We start from the raw sequence: 21,120 nt of genomic DNA on the forward strand, positions 1-21,120 counted from the left end.
CTTCAGGTTCTAAAATGGCAGCATAGAAATAAGGTGGCTTCAACCACATCCCTCACCCCAGAAAACCAAAAACAAATATACAGCACCAAGATTATCATCTTCAATATCCTAGAACTCAAATATAAATATGAGATAGTTCCTAGGGCCACAGGTAAATGAAAGAACTCCTGAGCAAACAGTAAGAGAATGGACTTCCACATCTGTGGCACCCTTTCCCCCATCTGCTTGGCACCAACTAAACAGAAAAATTTGCCCCCAGGCTGGTTGCAGTGGCCCACACCTGCAATCCCAGCATTTACGGAGGCCAAGGGAGGAAGATCACTTTCTCCCAGGAATTTGAGACCAGCCTGGGCAACATAGTGAGACCCTGTCGCTACAAAAAATTAAAAATTAGCTGAGCATGGTGGTTTGTGCCTGTATTCCCAGCTACTCAGAAGCTGAGGCAGGAGGATTGCTTGAGCCTGAGAGCCCGAGGCTGCAGTAAGCCATCATTGTGCCACTGCACTCCAGCCTGCACAATCAAGTGAGACCCTGTCTCAAAAAAAAGAAACCTGAAAGAGATGAGTGAGTGAACCTATGTGTATATCTGGGGAATGGCATAGAGACATGGAGAAGAACACGGCCCTGGGATAAGAGCATTCTCTGGACCTTGTTGACCACTGCTCTTTGAAAAATCTCTCAGACTGTATAATACCACCCTCTTCTGGTTCCTGCTCTCCTTTCTAAATGCTGCTTCTTTTTTTCTCTCTCTTTTTTACCCTACATTCTGCTCCCTAGACAACGTTGGAGAAGAAATTTAATTTCTCTTCAACCTTTATAAGTTTATTGCTGGGATAAACCAGTATAACAAAAGATAGATTAAAAAGAGAAAAAACAAGCAAGTTTACTAACGTGTATAGTGTATACATCACACAGGAGAAATCTCAATGAAAGGTAATTCAAAACAGTGCTTTGCAACTCCAGTTTACCTAGCATCTTCAAGATGCTATGTTTCTGGAATATTGATAATATTCTTTATTAATACGGATGGTGGTGTCTTGGATATTTACATATGTAAAAAATTACTGAGCTGTACACATAAGTTACTGTATATAATATCTCAATTAAAAAAAAACAACATGCTGCCTCTGCCATTATCTTTCCCCCTCAATCCATTTTTATAGAAATTATAGTCAGGCCTTGCTTTCATTGTTTAAGAGTATTGTGAGACTATAACATAATAAATAAGTATATCAATACCAAAATGTAAAAAATGTCCACTCAAAGACAAAAACCTGGAAGGTACACAAAAACATTAAAATATTTTGTTCTGATTATAGGTACTATTTTTTCTAGCTTTTTGTTATACTAATTTTTTGCCATAAATGTTTCCAAAATATGTTTATCCTATATATCTAATTAACCACTTAACACAATTTTTGTCTCCAAAATGGTTTTCTATTTTTCCCTAATTCTATACAGCAAATTGCAGCTAACACAGTTTTCTTCGGTTATAGAATGTGAAAATTAAACAAAGATTATTTTTGGCTTTGTTTGACACAAATAATTTCTAAAAGCAAAAAGTAGGTAAGCAAAAAGTAGAAAAAAATACAGTAATTATAAAAGATATTTATAGGATACAAAAGTGACCTGTATTAACAATATGATATCCAACTAAAAAACTAATGTTATTTTGAGCTGCTTATGAAGAAGCACTATATCACTGAAGATGAACACAACAATCAACTGCTGTTAGCTTTTGAAGATTTAACAACATATTTTTGTCTGAAAGCAGGGCAGTCTTGAAAAAGTGTGAGGCTGACCAATTTGGTTTTTAGCTCTGGGCAAATATCACCGGCATTTCCCCAAATATCCAGTACCTTGATGGTGTTCTACGACTAGCCAACTCTCCATAAAGGGCCATCTCCTGGGCAAAAAGATTCTATGCCTCTCTTAGCATACTATAAAGTCTGTTCTCAGCTACCCAAGTTACTTAGAAAAGGAACTGATAAAAATAACTTTATATGTTACTCCCATGATAAGAAATGATTTCTTAAAGCAATAAAGCTAATGAGAGATTTATTTTTTTTTTTTATCAGTAAGAAAAGGGTAAAATCCTTCCCAAGTTATCCATCTACGTGACTCATTGCTAACACTGGCCCTAAAATGGAGTTACAAAGATATAGTTTATAACTTTGCAGATATATCTGCAGTGTTCTATTACTGCTATAACAAATTATCACACATTTAGAGGCTTAGAAAAACACAAATTGATTATCTTGCAGTTCTCTAAGTTATAAACCCAAGATGAGTTTCACTGAGCTAAAATCAGTGTGCTAACAGGGCTGTGTTCCTTTCTGGAGGCTCTGGGAGAAGGTCCATTTCCTTGATCATTCAGGTTGTTGGCAGAATTGTTTCTTGCCACTGTATGACTGAGGGCCCTGTTTCCTTGCTGGCTTGCATAGCTCCTAGAGGCCACCTGCATTCCTCGGCTTGTGATCCACTTCCTTCACCTTTAAAGCCAGCAACAGCAGGTGGAGCTGCTCTTACTTTGAATCTGTCCTCCTTCATCCACTAACCCCTAGCTAGGAAAGGTGCTCTGCTTTTAAGAACTCGTGTAATTATATTGGATGACTGGATAATCCAGGATAATTTTACCATCTAAAGGTCCCTACCCTTAACCACATCTGCAAAGTTCCTTTTGCCACATTAGGTAAAACATTAACAGGTTCTGGGGATTAGCACATGGGTATCTTTGGATGCCTATTATTCAGACAGTCATAAAATTACATTAGGAAGAATATAGCAGTTAATTTGGGGATTTAAAATTGTATTCCTTTTCTCTAAAGATTAATATTTAGATATGACCATAAACACATAAAATAATATTTTTATTCCTTTTTTTTTTTTTTTTTTTGAGACAGGTTCTCACTCTGTTGCCCGGGCTGGACTGCAGTGGTGTGATCATGGCTTACTGCAGCCTCAACCTCCTGGGCTCAGGCAATCCTCCCACTTCAGCCTCCTGAGGAGCTGCAGGTACAGGCGCCTGCCACCATGCTTGCCTAAATCTTTTTTGGTATTTTTGGTAGAGATGGGGGTCTCACCATGTGGCCCAGGCTGGTCCTGAACTTCAGGGATCAAGCAATCCTCCTACCTCAGCCTCTCAAAATCTTACCACTTTTTAAATGTAGTTTGTGATCTGTGGTTTTGGCTTTCAAGGACTTATTCACAATGATTTACAAAAAAAAAAAAAGCCTAAATAACAATTTTACCATGTGACCATGTTGTCACTAAGTGGTGGTAGGAACTTGGCATGTGGTACTAGATTACTAAAGATATCCAAAACAAAGTATTTTAAATTATTGAAGTTGCTTTTAAAAAGAAAAAAAAGAACCAAAATAGGTATACTACCCCAACCTGCCTAGACACAATTCATTAGAACAGGCATGTGTACTAAACCTAAGTTGAGTCAGTGATCCCCTCCCTGAGAGAGTATTTAAAACTGGGACTAAGATGCTTGCGTCAGCCTGACTACTCTCTCAAATAGAAAAATGTACACTTGAGACTTGTTAACACTGGTCACTTTCCAGCACATAAATGGAGGGGGACAAAAAAGGTCAATCACTGGAAAAGAAAAAAAGGACCTGGATATACAGACAGAATCAGACAAAAGACACGAAGAAAACAGACACTTTCTGTGTTCTCCTAGAACTCCAGTTCCTGTTTCCTGAGGTCTGGCTACATCCTTTCCCTGGCTTCTGGAAGATATCCCTATATCCTTATAACCAATTCTCCTTTTTGCTTAATGGTTTCTTCTACTTGCATCAACTAAAATAAAACATAGAGTAAATATGAAGTCATAAGATCAGTCACGCTTCTCCAGCACTGCTTGTGTTTTTCTCAATTCTGGCATATCATTGCAGTGCTGCCTCTTCCTATATAGTAACTTTATATTAAAAAACAAAGAAACAAACAACACACTAACACTTATAGGAGGAAGCAGGCAAGATGTCCGATGCCCATGGGAAAGTTATCATAGAATCCTGGAGTTGAAAAGAGAAAGGTAATCATTTAGCCTAGACAATTTATTTTGTAGATGAGAAATGTCAAGACCCAGAAGAGGCCTCTGACTTCGTAAACTCGCCACTGGAGTCTTGACTCTAGGCTCCACCAACATGCTAATGCTACTCATACATTTAAACAAAATAAACAATCATACTAAACAGCACAATAGAGAGAACAATAATTGAGAATGTTTTATAAAGTGTTGATATATCAAAAAATGATACATTCCTTTGAGGAAAGAGACTACTTTTCCTTCTGTATTCTGCCAAATTGCTTAGGCATGCAGGTTATTTCCCAACAGGGAAATAAATATTTAAACTAAAAGCATGACTTGACTCTAAGAACTTTTAAAAGTACCTCCTCAATGTCAACCTCACCCTTCTCTTTACTACTCCTGTATAAACATATTACATTGAAAGAATCCTCAAAAGTATAATCTTTGGCTATTTCTGCCATCTTGGAGCCTGTGGAGGCCTGCTGGGAACAGGATGTCTAAAAGGGAAATATGTCTGGAAGGCTGTAGTACAAGATCATGTCTGCTTGCTCTAAGTGGGGACTCCAGAAACAAAGGGAGGATGCAGCTCTTCTTTAAGTTGAAGGTGTTTATGTTTGAGATGAAACTGAAATTCTATTTGCGAAAGAGATACGCTTATGTATATAAAATAAAGAACAACATAGTGACTCCTGGTGGCAAACCAAACCAAACTAGAGTAATCTGGGGAAAGATAACTTGGGCCCATGGTAACAGTAAAATGGTTGGTGCCAAAATCTGAAGCAATCTTCCAGCTAAGGCCATTGGACACAGAATCTGTGTGATGTTGTACTCCTTAAGGGTTTAAGCTAATGAAATGTAAATAAAAGTAGATTTGTGTTTTGTGGGGAAAAAAAGCATAAACTTCGGCCATGTTCAATGAATTCAATTCATAAAACTGTACATTCACAAAGTAAGTTTAAGTGGAAGAGAAAATAGATGCAGAGTTTCTTACATTCTATTTAGGGTACAACAACTGATGTTTGGGGCCAGTTACTGCAGATGATAAGTCTCTCTGTTCATCTATTCATTGCAATTATTTTAATTGAATAGATGAACAGAGAGATGTCTTTTTATTATAATGCCTAAACGAATATTCAATGACAGAAAATGAGAATCACAAAAAAAGTTATCTCTCACACAAGCAATAGCACCACCTGCTGATAAATAAAAGCAATAATGTCAATTAATTAAAAATGAGGCCAAGTACTTTTTTATATTTAGATCTTTCCCCTTGAACATTATTGCTTAATATAGTATAATTCATTAATATACTGTATAATTTACTTACTTATAATAAATATGTTAATTTAAACATTTGTCCCTTACAATTGGAATCAAGCATTTCTTTAAAATCAAAGGTAAAAATAAAATGTATTATATAACATAGAAAACATTATGGTACTATGACTTTTAATTTTTATCCAAAAGGTAATTTACTTGTACCATATTTATTTTACTTACCATCCAGTACATTCAGTTTATACATTTGTTTTTATATTCGCTGATCATTTCACTTAAAATAATGCCATCTCCTTTTCCGAGCTTAATTTTTATAGCACTCATTGCCATTTAACATATATTACTTTTACTTTTTTGTTTATAGTTGTTCCTCTGATGGAATAAAAACTCTCAATAATAAAGAATGTATTTCTTGATTTTCTTTAACAGCTAGGGCAAGTGTCTGGTATGTAACAGACTCTCAATAAATATTTGCAAAAGAATTAATAAATATGAAAATAAGTGAACAAATTAATATACAATGCATTTTTGAATTTTTTTTTTTTGAGATGGAGTTTCACTCTTGTGGCCCAGACTGGAGTGCAGTGGCACGATCTTGGCTCACTGCTACCTCTGCCTCTTGGGTTCAAGTGATTCTCCTGCCTCAGCAGTATTGAATGAATTTCCATTTTTTAAACAACCTTTTACCAAGAGAACAGATCCTACTTGATGTTAAGCATGATAGCTCAACCTCAGATAAAGACCTACAGTTTCTACGGTTTACTGGTAGAAAGATTAAGAGGGCAGAGTTCTGGTGACCACCATAGATGGGGGAAGGTCCTAGAAAGAATAAAGTCACAGAGATCTTATCTTCTGACTACCACATAGGAGTTCGATGCCTGATTCCTGACATAGGAGACAGTTTGAGGTTCAAACAAGTTAAGTCCCTGTTAATAGACACCAAAAAATTAGCACTCTTTAGAGAAACACAACAGAATCCAGTCTCTACTTTGCATTATACACAATGTTCGGAGTACAACCCAAAATTACTAGTCATACAAAGGCACAGGAAAACCAATACAACAGAAAAGGTAATCAATGACAAGATGTTAGAATTAGCAAATGATGATTTTAAGGCAGCTATTACAACCAAAGCCTTAGTGAAAAATAAGTCCCTGAACATGTAATAACAGTGAAAATCTCAGCAGAGAAATAGGAATTATGAAAGAATAACCATATGGACATTCTAGAATTAAAAAATACAATGTTTGAAATGAATTCACTGGATAGGCATATGAGAAGAATCAACTAATGAAAGAGTTAATAAACAAAGATAGATCAAGAAAAATTATCCAAATGGAAAAACTGAGAGAAAAAAAAAGAAATTGAGACTTGTTGACCTGTGAAACAACATTAAAAAGTCTAAAAGTTCTGAACTTCCAAAGGGAAGGAAAGAGAGAATAAGATAGAAAAATTATTTGAAAAAGCAACGGCCCCAAATTTCCCAAGTTTTGTGAAATCATAAGTTTACATTTTCCAGAAGTATAGAGAAACCCAAACGAGACAAATATGAAGACAATCATATGCTGCCAAACTGCTAGAAACCAAAGACAAAGAGGAAGTCTGCAAAGGAGCCAGAGATAAATGCCATTTATATTTGGAACAATGATACAAATAATCACTTTCTGATCAAAAACAATAGACCAAAGGACAGTGGGGACAACATCCTTAAAGTGCTGAAGAAAGAAGAAAAGAAAAACAAAACAACCTGTCAACCCGCAATTCAGTGGTGGCACTCCTCCCCTTCCCCACATGATGCTTTAGAGACAGTGAGGTACAGAGCCCTGTCAGACCATTCCAGCTTTGCAATAATAATGCAGTGGCCCTCCCCAGTGAGCTCCGTAAAGGCTGTGTAGTACATCCTTGCCTACTATCCCCAGTCTGCACTAACAACAGCAAAGAGACAATATTAACCCCTTTTCAACAAGAGAGTTAGGGAAGGATTATGGAGAGAAGGGAGCTGGGGAAATAGAGTCTTTAAATCAAAGTATGAAAGCCTTGGAGTACTAGTAAGCAGTCCATACATGAAACTGACTAGAACCAACACAGTAAAACTGGTAATTGAACTACAGTGTGTAATGCTACCTAGGTTTCAAATTTGCCTCTGGGTTGAAAAGAAGCAGGGCAGATCAGAATAGTACTGCAATGGCTTTAAAAACTAAATTGATATTTGAACCACAGTCCACAAAAGTGAGCCAGAAAATGAGTTCTGAAGCAATACAAGTAAATGTCTGCTCAAATAGAAGACGTAAACAGGAACTGGAGTCTCCTAGGCTTTGTGATGATCTTTTTTGACCAAAGGAAATACTTGAAAGTTGATGGGAAAATTGGATTTACTATATAACAATGGAGTTGGAGTAATGTGCCTATAAAAAAATAAGAGTTTCTGCTTTTTCAAGTATTCCTATCATAAATCCAGTTACACACTTGAATATTAAGAAATACATTCATGAGGCCGAGTGTGGTGGCTCACACCCGTAATCCCAGCACTTTTGGAGGCTGAAGCAGACGGATCACGAAGTCAGGAGTTTGAGACTAGCCTGCCCAACATGGTGAAAACCGGTCTCTACTAAAAGTAACAAAAATTAGCCGGGTGTGGTGGCTCGTACCTGTAATCCCAGCTACTCAGGAGGCTGAGGCAGGAGAATTGCTTGAACTGGAGAGGCAGGGGTTGCAGTGAGCCAAGACTGCACCACAGCACTCCTTGGGGACAGAGTGAGACTCTGTCTCCAAATCAAACAACAACAACAACAAAATACAAACAAACAAAAAATGCATTCATTCTAGTCACTGGGGGGAAAAATGCATTCAAATCAAAACTTAATCTATTATTAATGTTAACAGCCTAGAAGTACTCAAGCGTTTTCTCCCCACTGGAAATATTTCTTAAAAAACATTTTAAAAGGCCAAGCACAGTGGCTCATGCCTGTGATCCCAGCACTTTGGGAGGCTGAGGCAGGCGGATCACGAGGTCAAGAGATAGAGACCATCCTGGCCAACATGTTGAAACCCTGTCTCTACTAAAACTACAAAAATTAGCCGGGCATGGTGGTGAGCACCTGTAGTCCCAGCTACTCAGGAGGCTGAGGCATGAGACTTGCTTGAACCTGGGAGGCAGAGGTTGCAGTGAGCCAAGATGACACCACTGCAACTCTAGACTTGTGACAGGGCCAGACTCCATCTCAAAAAAAAGAGAGAGAGAGAGAGAGAGAGAGAGAGAGAGAGAGAGAGAGAGAGAGAGAGAAAGGAAGAAAGAAAGAAAAAGAAAGAAAGAAAGAAAGAAAGAAAGAAAGAAAGAAAGAAAGAAAGAAAGGAAGGAAGAAAGAAAGAAAGAAAGAAAGAAAGAAAGAAAGAAAGAAAGAAATGCTCGCAAAAAGATCACATTTTCCTAGGCTTAATATTTGCACAGAAAACTTGGAAATTCACACCAATGTCATTCTTTTAAGCTAATATTATAAATTACTCTTCAATTTCTGTCAAGGAAGCCTAGATAAGAACTTTTAACAAAATGTTAAGAAACACTGCACTCAACTAAAAATTTGTGAAGAGCTCTCAAACACTAAATAGAAATTTGATAAATTTGTGGAAAATGCTAGGGTATAGATCATTCCTGAGGATTAGATTCTTATAGTATGTAACAATGAAATTCTTTCACAAAATCTGGTCCTGGATAAGTTATTATTTACATTATTTTTATATACATTATTATATATATTTTATATACATTTTTATATATGTATATACAATGTATATATTTTTATATACATATATACATTATTTAGACATACATTCATTAGACTGCTTTAAGTTACATATTATGAAACAAAAAGAAAGAAGGGCTACATTTAAGGGTAACATTTCCAAATTAAAGAAAATATGTACTTTTTAAAAGAAGTCTAGAAGTTTTTTTTTCCCTGGAGAGAGAAAACACTGTGTGAGAAAAGCAGCTAGCACCAGCTGACTTACATTTTCAGGTCTAAATTGACACCATTAAGAGTAAGCTGGGTCAACTTACTCTAAGTTGACACCAGCAGGTACTGTATCTACTTACTTGGTAAGCAGAAAGGAGAAGACCCTCAATAAGTGTTGCCCTTCTTACCTGTTGATCACGCTAACCTGCCTTGATCCTCCAGACATACTAGTTCTCATTACTAAGAGCAGCCTGTTCCTGTTTTTAAAATGTATTACAACTATAAGTAACTGAGTATATAATTATTTAATATATACCTTATCAACAAAAGAGTAAACTTTGTAAAGGCAATGTCTGCTTGGCGTTCTTAAAAAAGATATGCAGGGGCCAGGCATGGTGGCTCACGCCTGTAATCCTAGCACTTTGGGAGGCCATGGTGGGTAGATCACTTGAGCTCAGGAGTTTGAGACCAGCCTGGGCATCATGGTGAAACCCCGTCTCTACTAAAAATACAAAAAATTAGCTAGGTGTGGTGGCACATGCCTGTAGACCCAGCTACTCGGGAGGCCGAGGCATGAGAATCACCTGAACCCAGGAGACAGAGATTGCAGTGAGTCAAGATTGCGCCACTGTACTCCAGCCTGGGTGACAGTGAGACTCTGTTTAAAAAAAAAAAAAGCGTCAAATATTTAGATAATTTTTTAACTCAAAATGCTCATAGCATTTATATCTTAGTAAGCAGAATTATTCCCCAATGAAAATGGATGTCATCAGGCTGGGCACAGTGGCTCACACCTGTAATTCCAGAACATGGGAGGCCGAGGCAGGTAGATCACAAGGTCAAGGGATGGAGACCATCCTGGCCAACACGGTGAAACCCCGTTTCTACTAAAAATACAAAAATTAGCTTGGTGTGGTGGCACGCATCTGTAGTCCCAGCTACTCAGGAGACTGAGGCAGGAGAATCACTTGAATCCAGGAGGCAGAGGTTGCAGTGAGCAGAGATCATGCCACTGCACTCCAGCCTGATGACAGAGTGAGACTCCGTCACAAAAAAAAAGTCACCTTAAAAATAATTTCCCATGTTTTAACTAATAAATATTTCTAAAATAAATTGGATAGCTTCAAAAAACAATACTTTTTAAAAGACAAAGGCTGAATTACATGATTACAGAATCTAGTGAAAACTAAATAAAGAATAAAGCTATTTTTTCCCTTTTCAAAAACTGTACATTTTATCTAAAAATGTACATTTAGAAAACGTAGATATGCAAAAAAGAAGAAAAATCACTATCACTACCTGTGACCAAATCAACAAACTTTAGACATACCATTGTTAAAATTTGTTATATCATGTCTGATTATTTTTCTGTTCATTTATACAGATATGTACTAATAAGATCATATGCATAAAGTCTGTCACTATTTTTTTCTTGTGGTCATATATTTTAAAACATTTTCATGGTATTATAAAAGTAATTATCATTTTAATAACTATATAGTAATTTATTATAAGGCTTATATTCTATAATTAAATAATATCTTGCTGTTAGAGATTTAGATTGCTTTTCATTTGTTAAATTATAAATAATGCTCCACTAAGCATTCTTTACCTTACTGCTACCTTAGGATAAATCCTAGAACTGGAATTGCTGAGTTAAAGTATATGTATATTTCTTGGGTTTTTGATATATAATGTCAACATATCCTCCAGAAAGATTTGAACAAATATTCAGAGTATATATATACATATATATGCATATACACACAGATAAATAACACATGAAGTCATAAAAATCTAAATATTAAGTAACTCATAAAAATCTAAATATTAAGTAACTCATAAAAATCTAAATGATAACTGTATATGTTAACAGGATTAATAAAAACCCTGTAAAAAGAAAAGAAATGATTGCATAAATGAATTCCAAATACTTTTGTGGAAATACACAAGGCAGAAAATGAAACAAAAAATCTACTGATAATTCAAAGAATGAAAGTTAAGTGTTTGAATAGTATTTACAACTAGTTATTCTGAAAGAATGTCTAGAATATTAACAGATAATATCATCACACGATTCATATACTATAAACAGTTTTGCTGCAGCAAAATGGCAGACATAACCCAACAGTAATTTTAAATGAAGAACATGCTTAGAACAAATCAGAAGAATAAATTACCTGAGATTTTAAAGAAATATATTTTTCTATTATACTATTCTTTTTTAGTATCACCTGAATTATAGTTTATTATTTCATCTCCAAATTCCAGGTATTTTTTTCTGCAATAGAGTAAGCATTGCTCCTTTCAGAACTCAAAAGGAATATCAAACATCTCACTACGTCTTCTTTCAAGTGCCCTTTAAGGACAACCTGCATAAAGACAACTAGGAAACTTCCTAAAAATATCACTTCACAGAGCCTCATTCTTGAAGATTTTGATTGTCCCTATTGCAAACAGTGCCCAAGAATGTGTATTTTTCTAATACCCAGGTGATGCTTATGAATGCTAAAATTTAGGTAACTTGGGTTACTATTGTAATGATTGAACAGGGCATGAAAGGGCATTATTCTCAGGCCAACCTCCAAACAGTAAGGTACCTGAATGGATACTCAGGTAATTATTCTTGACTCTTTCTACTTAGACACCAAGGATTTATCTCCTGAATCTGTCTATTTCTTTCCATCTCCATTACTTCCCTGTTATTCAGGCCAACGTCATCATTTTCTTGTACTATAAGAGCTCCTAATTAACCATCCTGCCTCTAGTGTACCTTTAAACTATCCTTTATGATCTTAGAGTATGCTTCCCCAAAAATTCCAAATTTAATAAGGCAACTATCAAAAATGGATCAGTGACTCACCATTGCCCCCAAGATAAATTCCAAACTATTGTAGCCATACTAAACTTTTAATTTTTCTAATAAACTATGATTCCTTACCTTTGTTTATTCCCTCTCTTGAATCACTGTTCCTTTGACCTCAAAGCAGTATTTCCAACATTTAAACACTATTATGTTACTACACACAATCCATGGCTCTCTACTGACTAATACATTCAATTTCCAACTTCACGATTTCAGCTGGTCAAAGAAAATCCTATACTAGATGCTCAAACAGTATAACTGGAGCTGCTCTGGTTGCAGGTAGTGAGAGATATCAGGAGCTCAACTCCCTCACCTCTTTTCCACCCCAAAGCAGCCCCAAAGGAGCCTCCACAGAACATAATTAGATTTTAAAAAACTGAAATCTGGATTCTGTTACATAGCAAACACTTTAATCCATCTATCTTTTCTGAATTATCTTCTGGTATTATGACATGACAATTTTACAGATATTACACAAAAAGCAACATACTGTTTTATACTTTGATTCACAAGAGGTTTCTTTTTTCTTTTCTTTCTTTTTTTTTTTTTTTTTGAGACGGAGTTTCACTCTTGTTACCCAGGCTGGAGTGCAATGGCGCGATCTCGGCTCACCGCAACCTCTGCCTCCTGGGTTCAAGCAATTCTCCTGCCTCAGCCTCCTGAGTAGCTGAGATCACAAGCACGCGCCATCATGCCCAGCTAATTTTTTGTATCTTTAGTAGAGACGGGGTTTCACCATGTTGACTAGGATCTCGATCTCTTGACCTCGTGATCCACCCGCCTCAGCCTCCCAAAGTGCTGGGATTACAGGCTTGAGCCACCGCGCCCGGCTCACAAGAGGTTTCTTTTGCCTGCAACTCTCTTCCCCCAACTTTGTCTCCTTGGAGAATTACTAATTCTTCAAGGCTCTGCTCTTGAAGAAATGTCCCAGAGGCTGAGTTAGGCTCTGCCACATATTTGCAGTGCTTGTATGAAAAAACCTCTTGTATAGCACTTAACATACTTACTATAAATCTTTTAGTCTAATTCTCCACGGGACTGTCAACAACTTGGGTGAAAGTCTTTATATCTTTTTCTTATTTATAACCCCAGTTTCTAGAACACTGTCTGATGAGTAGTATATATTTAATGTTTATTGAATAAAAGATAGATGTTATTAACATCCTAAATAAGACTTGGTGCTTAATGAGGTAAAGCTTTAATTCAAGTTTTTAAAATTTTTAAATACTTTAATCAAAATGATAAAGTGAAATTATGCTTAAATTGACTTATTAATAAATTGTTGAATATCTACTGTGTTGTACAGATAATAGAGAATTATTGAACTATGGGATTTTATAGACAAAGGAGTCAAAAATAATATACATTAAACTTTTTGACAATGTAAGAACATAATACATTGTGAAAATGAGACTACATATTCCATAGATTTATAATCACTGATGGGGAAAATCAGAAGTAAAAGCTTCTTAAGTAATTAGATAGGATAATTTAACATCCTGATGTTGTAATTGAGAAAAGAGGGACCTAGCAGAAAAGAAATTAGAAAAATATACAAACAAACTTTGGAGTCAATGGAAGGCATGTTCAAAGGAAGTCAAACATAAGACAGGCCTTTAAGAATGGGTAGAACTCACTATGGTCTAAGACAAAAATCAAAGTATTTCATGAAACGAGAAAATGAGTGGGGATGTTAATAAGAGGCAGGAAAGGTTCGAGAGCCAGTATTCAATGTGATTTGAACACAGAGTTGCGGGAGAAAAGACTGAATGGATTTTACGGCACCAGGTTTCAAAGAGCTTCTAAAGCCACGCAGAGGACTTCATATTTTATGTGATAGAAAACAAGTAACCAGAAATCTTAACAGATTAAAAGCTCTAAAAATTCTAACTTTTTCTGCATTAGGGGCAAATAAGCCACAGAACAATTATATGATTTCCTCAATTAGGAATAGTATAAAATAGCCCACTCAAACTCTTTTTACCACATAATGCTGCTGCTATGGCAGTACTTCAATGAACAATTCATTCAAGCACAATGAGTAAATGCTGCTGAGCTTGGCTATTTCCTAGGTTCTAAACAGAATTTGTATGAAGGAGGGCATATTCTCTCATGAGGAAAAATTCTTGCATGTATTCAAATATGAATTCTTGACAAAGAAAACTGTGTCCTTTGGATATTTATTTATTTAGAGACAGGGTCTAATTCCCACTTGGGCTGGAGTACAGTAGCATGATTACAGCTCACTGCAGCCTCCACCTCCTGGGCTCTAGTGAGCCTCCCATTTCAGTCTTCCCAGTAGCTGGGACCACAGGTATGCACCATCATGCCTAGCTAATTTTTTTATTTTTTTGTAGAGACAGAGTTTCACTTTGTTACCCAGGCTAGTCTCAAACTCCTGGGCTCAAGCAATCCTCCCTCCTTGGACTGCGAAGTGCTGGGATTACAGGCATAAAACACCACATCCAGCCATGTCCTCTGGTCTTAAAATGACAATTTTTCAAATGTACTATTAATTCCTTACAAAAAATATGCAATTGAGATTTCATATGAAACATACTGACAGCAAAAAAAAAAAAAAAAAAGTTTATGAGCTTCAAGTCAGTGAAAGCTTAGGAAAAAAAGTTTCAACCTGAATTCTCCATATTGAATGGGCATAAATTTTAGTACTTTACCTCCATCACAATCATGTTCAAAATAAGTATTTCCAGAAAAAAAAAATAGTAGAGAATGTGCTCCATTCTTCAAACTTAAACAGATTTTGGTCCCATATATCTGGAATTGATTGAACCAGCATATTAAGAAGACAAATTAGAAAGATTCAACCAAATGCATCCATTGAAAATGTTTTTTAAGGACTGAGAACCATGTGTGTTGTGCATTACCACATTTATGACAGCACATCTGTGATTGCTCACCACTATAACTTACCCCAGTTTTATCACACAAGCGTAAAGTATGAAATGATCCAACAGCAAATAATTCTCCATCTGGAGCCCAGGCAACTGAAGTAATAGGATGCTCATGAGGTTGTGAATTGTACAGCAGGCGGCCATAACTATCCCATACCTACAAAAGCAATTTTTAAAAATCTTTTATAATATCAGGGAGAAGTTTGCCAAAACTGAAAGAAAAATAAATAAATAAAATAAAAATATTTTATAACAGATACTGCAGAAAAACAAGTTTGTCTTCCAGTAAGGTAGCTAATAAAAATTTAAAAATCAGCACCTTATTTATTAGCAATTAAACACCTTTACCATCACACAAGGGGAAAACAAAGATGTATTCCTTGAAGCCTAAATATCTCAGAAAGAAACTATTTTATAACATTGTCAAAATTTTCAGATTTTACTTAATCTCTGAACATAAAATCTATCCATTTTAAGTCCTTTTAAATTTAATAGTACATTTTGACATGTATATGCTGCCACGCTTGGCTAATTTTTTAAATTTTGTAGAGACAGAGTCTTGTTATATTGCCTAGGCTGTTTCTCCAACTCCTGGCCTCAAGTAACCCTACTGCCTTGCCCTCTTAAAGCACTGGGGTTACAGGTATGAGTTACCATACCCAGCTTGCTTAGTATTTTGCTTAAATTTTTTTCACCCTGTAAGGGCTCTACCTACTTTCTCTAAAAGTATTTACTTCAATTTAATTGCCTCTAACTCTAGTTATTTATATATTAAACCTTATTTTTCTCTACAAATTATTTTGACCTGAAATTAATCAATATTTAGTAAACCAGCAGGGTTGATTTTTAAAAACGCACTGAATTCATTTAAATTGAGTCACACTAAAATTAGGGGCTATGCTGATATTATTACTTATTAAATTCCCAACTCTATAATTTCACTGTGTTGCCCAGGCTAGAATGCAATGGCACAATTATGGCTCACTGCAGCCTCGACCACCTGTGCTCAAGTGATCCATTTACCTCAGCCTCCCATGTGGCTGGGACCACAGATGTGCCCTACCATACCTGGCTAATTTTTTTTTTTTTTAAGAGATAGGGTCTCACTATATTGTCCAGGCTAATGAGTCTTTATGAAGTCTGTGCTTTTAGATACCACTTAACATTATAAAATAATTTGCTAAATTACCGGAGTATAAAGACATGGCTAAAGTAAAAGAACATTCTTATATACTAAAAACTTTTCATATAAATTTGATTATTTCAATCAAGTGATAAATCTAAACATTACATACCTTATATTTACAGTCTTCACCAGCAGATAAAATAAGATCATTGACTGAGTTCCAATCTACTTTTAAAATAATGCCATCATGAGCTTTCCACTGTGAGAAAAAAAAAAAAAAAGATACTAATTATAACTTTAAAAGCATTTAAGTTTTTTTCTATAAGAAAATATACTTTGCCTCTTTTTAATGACTCCCTTGTCATCTTCTCAGGGATCCCTATCTTCCTTTTATAGCTATTGTACAATATCTCATTTGCTTGTTTCATTTGTAATTTACACTAATGTTAGCACCTATAACATCCACTATATAGCTTCCAATCTTATGAATTTCCTCCATTGCCTGGACTCCAGATGGAAAATCACTTGCTGCTGAACTATTTCAAGCTTGACATTTGTGCGATAAAACTGAATGAATATGTTATGTATTCCAAAAATGTCAACTGAATCCAAATCTTGCTGTCTCCTTCATATAGCAGATCTCATTATTGCCTTCATGCTTGTTTACTTTTTTTTTTTTTTTTTGAGATGGGTTCTCACTGTCACGCAGACTGGAGTTCAATGGTATGATCAGGGCTAACAGCAGTCTCAACCTCCCATGCTCAAGCAATCCTCTCGCCTCAGCTTCCTGAGTAGCTGTGACTTGTACAAGCATGTGCCAACACATCCAGCTAATTTCTTTTTTTTTAATTTTTAGTAGAGAAGTCTTGCTATGTTGCCTGGGCTAGTCTCAAACTCCTGGGCTCAAGCAATTCTCCTGCTTTGGCCTCCCAAAATGCTGGGATTACAGATGTGAGCCACCATGTCTAGCACCCAACCTTTTTTTAGAAAACCTTTTGCACAAACATCTTTAATACTCTCTTCATTTCATTCTATACATCAGATTCTTCTAAGTTTCATTCACTTTACCTTCGTGTGTCTGGTTCACAACTGGACTACTCTGAGAAACTTCTGCTGTATTTACCATGCAACAAAAAGATGTTTTCCATAGACAAGTATATATTCTATGTATACAGTCATTCTTTGGCATCTGTGGGGGACTGGTTCCAGGACCTCCCACTGATATGAAAATCGAAAGTTCCTAATATAAAATGGCATAGTATTTGCATATAACCTATGCATATCCTCCCATGTACTTTAAATCATCTCTAGATTACTTATTATATGAATAAAATGGCAATACTATGCAAACAGTTGTATTGTTTAGGAAATAGTGACAAGAAGAATGTCTATACACATTCAGTACAGATGCAATTTTTAAAAAATATATTTGATTCATGGTTGATCTATCAGTGCAGAACCCACGGTTATGCTGACTGTACATACAATGCATAGACGTGGGTGTTTTTAAGTCATGAAGAAACTGGCAATCTAGAAAGTAAACATGAATGTCTCACTCTTAAACATGGATGTCTTGCTCTTAAATGTAATTACTGGGCCCATTTAGCTATTATATCACATGTAATTAAATGTTACCATAGGCAGAATAATGTAACTAAATAGAATTAACTGGCCTAGGTGGCGCATGCCTATAATCCCAGCACTTTGGGAGGCCAAGACGGGCAGATCATGAGGTCAATAGATGGAGACCATCCTGGCCAATATGGTGAAACCCTGCCTCTACTAAAAATACAAAAATTAGCTGGGTGTGGTAGCACACACCTGTAGTCCCAGCTACTCAGAGTCTGAGGCAGAAGAATCACTTGAACACAGGAGGCAGAGGTTGCAGTGAGCCAATTGTGCCACTGCACTCCAGCATGGTGACAGAGCAAGATGAGACTCTGTCTCAAAAAAAAAAAAAAGAATCATCTTTGAAGACTATAAGGTGTATTTTAATGCCTGAGTCAATTAAATCCATTTCAAAGGGTGGCAGATTTTAAGGACTTTCCACTCAGGCCCTGCTCAATCTATTGTTCTTAATGTATACAAGTACAAAGTATTGAATGTGAGCCAAATAAGCTCCAAGAATAAGCAACAATTCATAATTTGGTTTATTCTAAATATACAAAAATACACATTTTCAAAACAAATGTTTTGATAATACATGTTGAAAAGCAATAGTTGTTACAATTAACTATCAAATTAATCCAATATCCTAAAACACACTTCAAGGACAAATATAACAATATACAGCTACACATATACATAAAAATTCTATTTTTTTTTTTTTTAACAGAGTCTCACTCTGTTGCCCAGGCTGGAGTGCAATGGTGCGATCTCATCTCACTGCAATCTCCACCTCCAGGGTTCAAGCGATTCTCATGTCTCAGCATCCCAAGTAGCTAGGATTACAGGCGCCTGCCACCATGCCCAGCTAATTTTTGTATTTTTAGTAGAGATGGGGTTTTGCCATGTTGGTCAGGTTGGTTTCAAACTCTTGACCTCAGATGATCCACCTGCCTCGGCCTCCCAAAGTGCCAGGATTATAGGCACGAGCTACCGCGCCCAGCCATAGACTCTTAAGAGTTTCATTTTAAAGGAATAAAATAAATATTTGCCTATTCAAGATCTATGAACAAAATATGATTTAAATTTTCCTTACACTGTAATTTAGGATATCAACATACATTACAGATAATAGCATACTGTTATGCATATAATAATTTTTATTTACTTATTTATTTATTAGGCATTTTGTAAAATTCCTTTGAACAACAAGCTCCTTGAAGGCGGAAACTATGTTCCATTTCATTTTGACTATCTGATACCACAGTGCCTGGTATATAATAGGTACGCACTACATTTTTATTCAATGAATGAATAAAAATGTCCTCACTATAAAGCCAAGTTCTGGGTGTCGAGAAGGTCTTAAAGGAAATGAGGTATATAGATCTGAACTACATTCCACAAGCAAGAATTAATTAAGCACACTTTTTTGTGGACAATCCTAATTTGAATATGTTTTTATGTTCAAGAAGAATTGCAGCTGCTTTAGTCTCCCAAAAGGAACAGATAATTTGCATGAAATTACTAATTATACTTTAACTCCTGTTTTTCTCTAGCTGAATTTTGGCTTTGGATACTTTCCTTCTCTCCACTACCTCCTGGCCCACAAGTTCTACTGAACCATTAAATCATATTTTACTTGACCAATGGTGATATAATCAGCTTCCTGAATTTCATTTATACAAACCTAATTACAGATACCTAAACAAATTCACATAACTATAAACTAAAGGTATAAACTCAGAGATTCAACTTGCCTATTTTGCTGTATAAATTTCACAGCACATTTTCAGCATAGGTAATTAGCATGGAAGGACTTTGACTAAGGGCTATCAGAACTAGTCCTCTTTTCCAGCTTCTTCCCTTTGACCAAATTCTTTACCTTAGGTCCCTAAGGACAGGGGCTTGTATGTTCTATTCTCGCATGACCCTATAGTTCCTGGAAGAATGTTCTGCACACTGTAAAAATGTACATGTATGTGGACTGTGTAAAATACAAATAGCATAATCTATACAGATGTTATTAATATGGAACCTCAAAGTCATCTCTATGTCCTTATTCCTTGAAATCTAGATTTACTCAACTGTTAAAACACTTCTATACCTGCTATAGCCTGTCAGTGTCTACCAACAAATCTCTTACTCAAGTCCTAGTCATTCTACAATGTTTTCCTGGCCTCCTTGGTTGACTAAAAGGTAGAAATGGCATAATAACTTATAATAGCATAATAATACAGATAATAACAGGTATTCTATATTGAGTGCTTACTGAATGCCAGGAATTGTCCTTTGCACTTTGCAATTTAACTCATTTAATCCTCACAGCAACCGTGTTAAATTGAAATTAGTATCACTAAGAGATGAAAAGACTGACGTTCAACGATATTTTATAACCTGACTAAGATTTGAACCCAAGTGGCTAACTCCAAAGTCTGTTCTTATTAGCAAAACTACACTGCATCATTATCAAAATGAGTTGGAATAAGAAAAAAACAAACCTTGTGGAAATATAAAGATATTCTTTGTTCTGTAATAAAGGCTGATTAAACCATATACTTAAAGACCAGACCGTAAAAAGACCACCCAGAAGAAAGAGACTCCTAAGCAAGTGCCCTCTAGTTTAGCAGTCAGGCAGATCCTGATAACAATTTACAAATGACTGAGAAGTACCTGTAAAACTTTAGCATTTGGTTGAAGAGGTTTAATGATTAGTTGCTTGCCTGCTGTAAAAAGAACCTTTTCTGAATCAGGGCCCCATGCTACTGAATACACTGGTGTTCCTGTAAGATGAAAAAAAAAAAAGGCTGATAAACTTTAATTCTTGTGTCTTATAAAAAGAGAGATTGTTAAGAGGATCAAAAAGCCATTTGAGGTGTCATTTCATTTCTTCTCTTTTAGAACTAGAGTACAGTCTAATGTTGAAATGCAGACTGGGTTAATATTGACCTTGAAAATCTACAATGAGTAACTGACATACTAAATTTTTAACTAATTAGGCTCTTGCTGAGAAAATACAGTTTTTAGAAATTCCATAGAGTGTGCTATTGAAATACATAAGATAAAATTAAATATACTTCATTTTTAATATATAAAGGAATAGCAGAAAAGTCATGGTTTATCATTTCCCATCATCGACAGTCATCAGCATATATTTATTTATTGGCAGCAAACGTTTTTACATTTATTTGCAACTAGTTCAACAAATGATGTTGGTTTAAACAGCAGTCTTGGGGCTTAGCTGCACATTGTAATCACCTAAAGAGCTTTCTTACAATTTTTATTTTTAATTTTTGTGGGTACATGGTATATACATTTATAGAGTACATGAGATGTTTTGATACAGG

General features: G+C 35.7%; 1 protein-coding gene across 6 annotated transcripts in view; it reads right to left on the bottom strand.

Moving 5' to 3' along the window:
• Positions 1–21,120, bottom strand: part of IFT80 (intraflagellar transport 80) — a 138,344-nt gene that overhangs the window by 80,680 nt on the left and 36,544 nt on the right. For all 6 annotated transcript variants that reach the window (XR_012519158.1, XM_074405590.1, XM_074405587.1 and 3 more), the window contains 3 exons: positions 20,447–20,556; positions 16,341–16,430; positions 15,065–15,202 (listed from right to left, as the gene is read on the bottom strand). Coding sequence is in view for 5 of the 6 variants with exons in the window: in XM_074405590.1 (XP_074261691.1) it covers positions 15,065–15,202; positions 16,341–16,430; positions 20,447–20,556 (338 nt within the window). In the remaining variant the exon portion in view is untranslated. The remainder of the gene's footprint in view (positions 1–15,064; positions 15,203–16,340; positions 16,431–20,446; positions 20,557–21,120) is intronic.

Source organism: Saimiri boliviensis, chromosome 9 (assembly GCF_048565385.1).
Source record: "Saimiri boliviensis isolate mSaiBol1 chromosome 9, mSaiBol1.pri, whole genome shotgun sequence".
NCBI lineage: Eukaryota > Metazoa > Chordata > Mammalia > Primates > Cebidae > Saimiri > Saimiri boliviensis.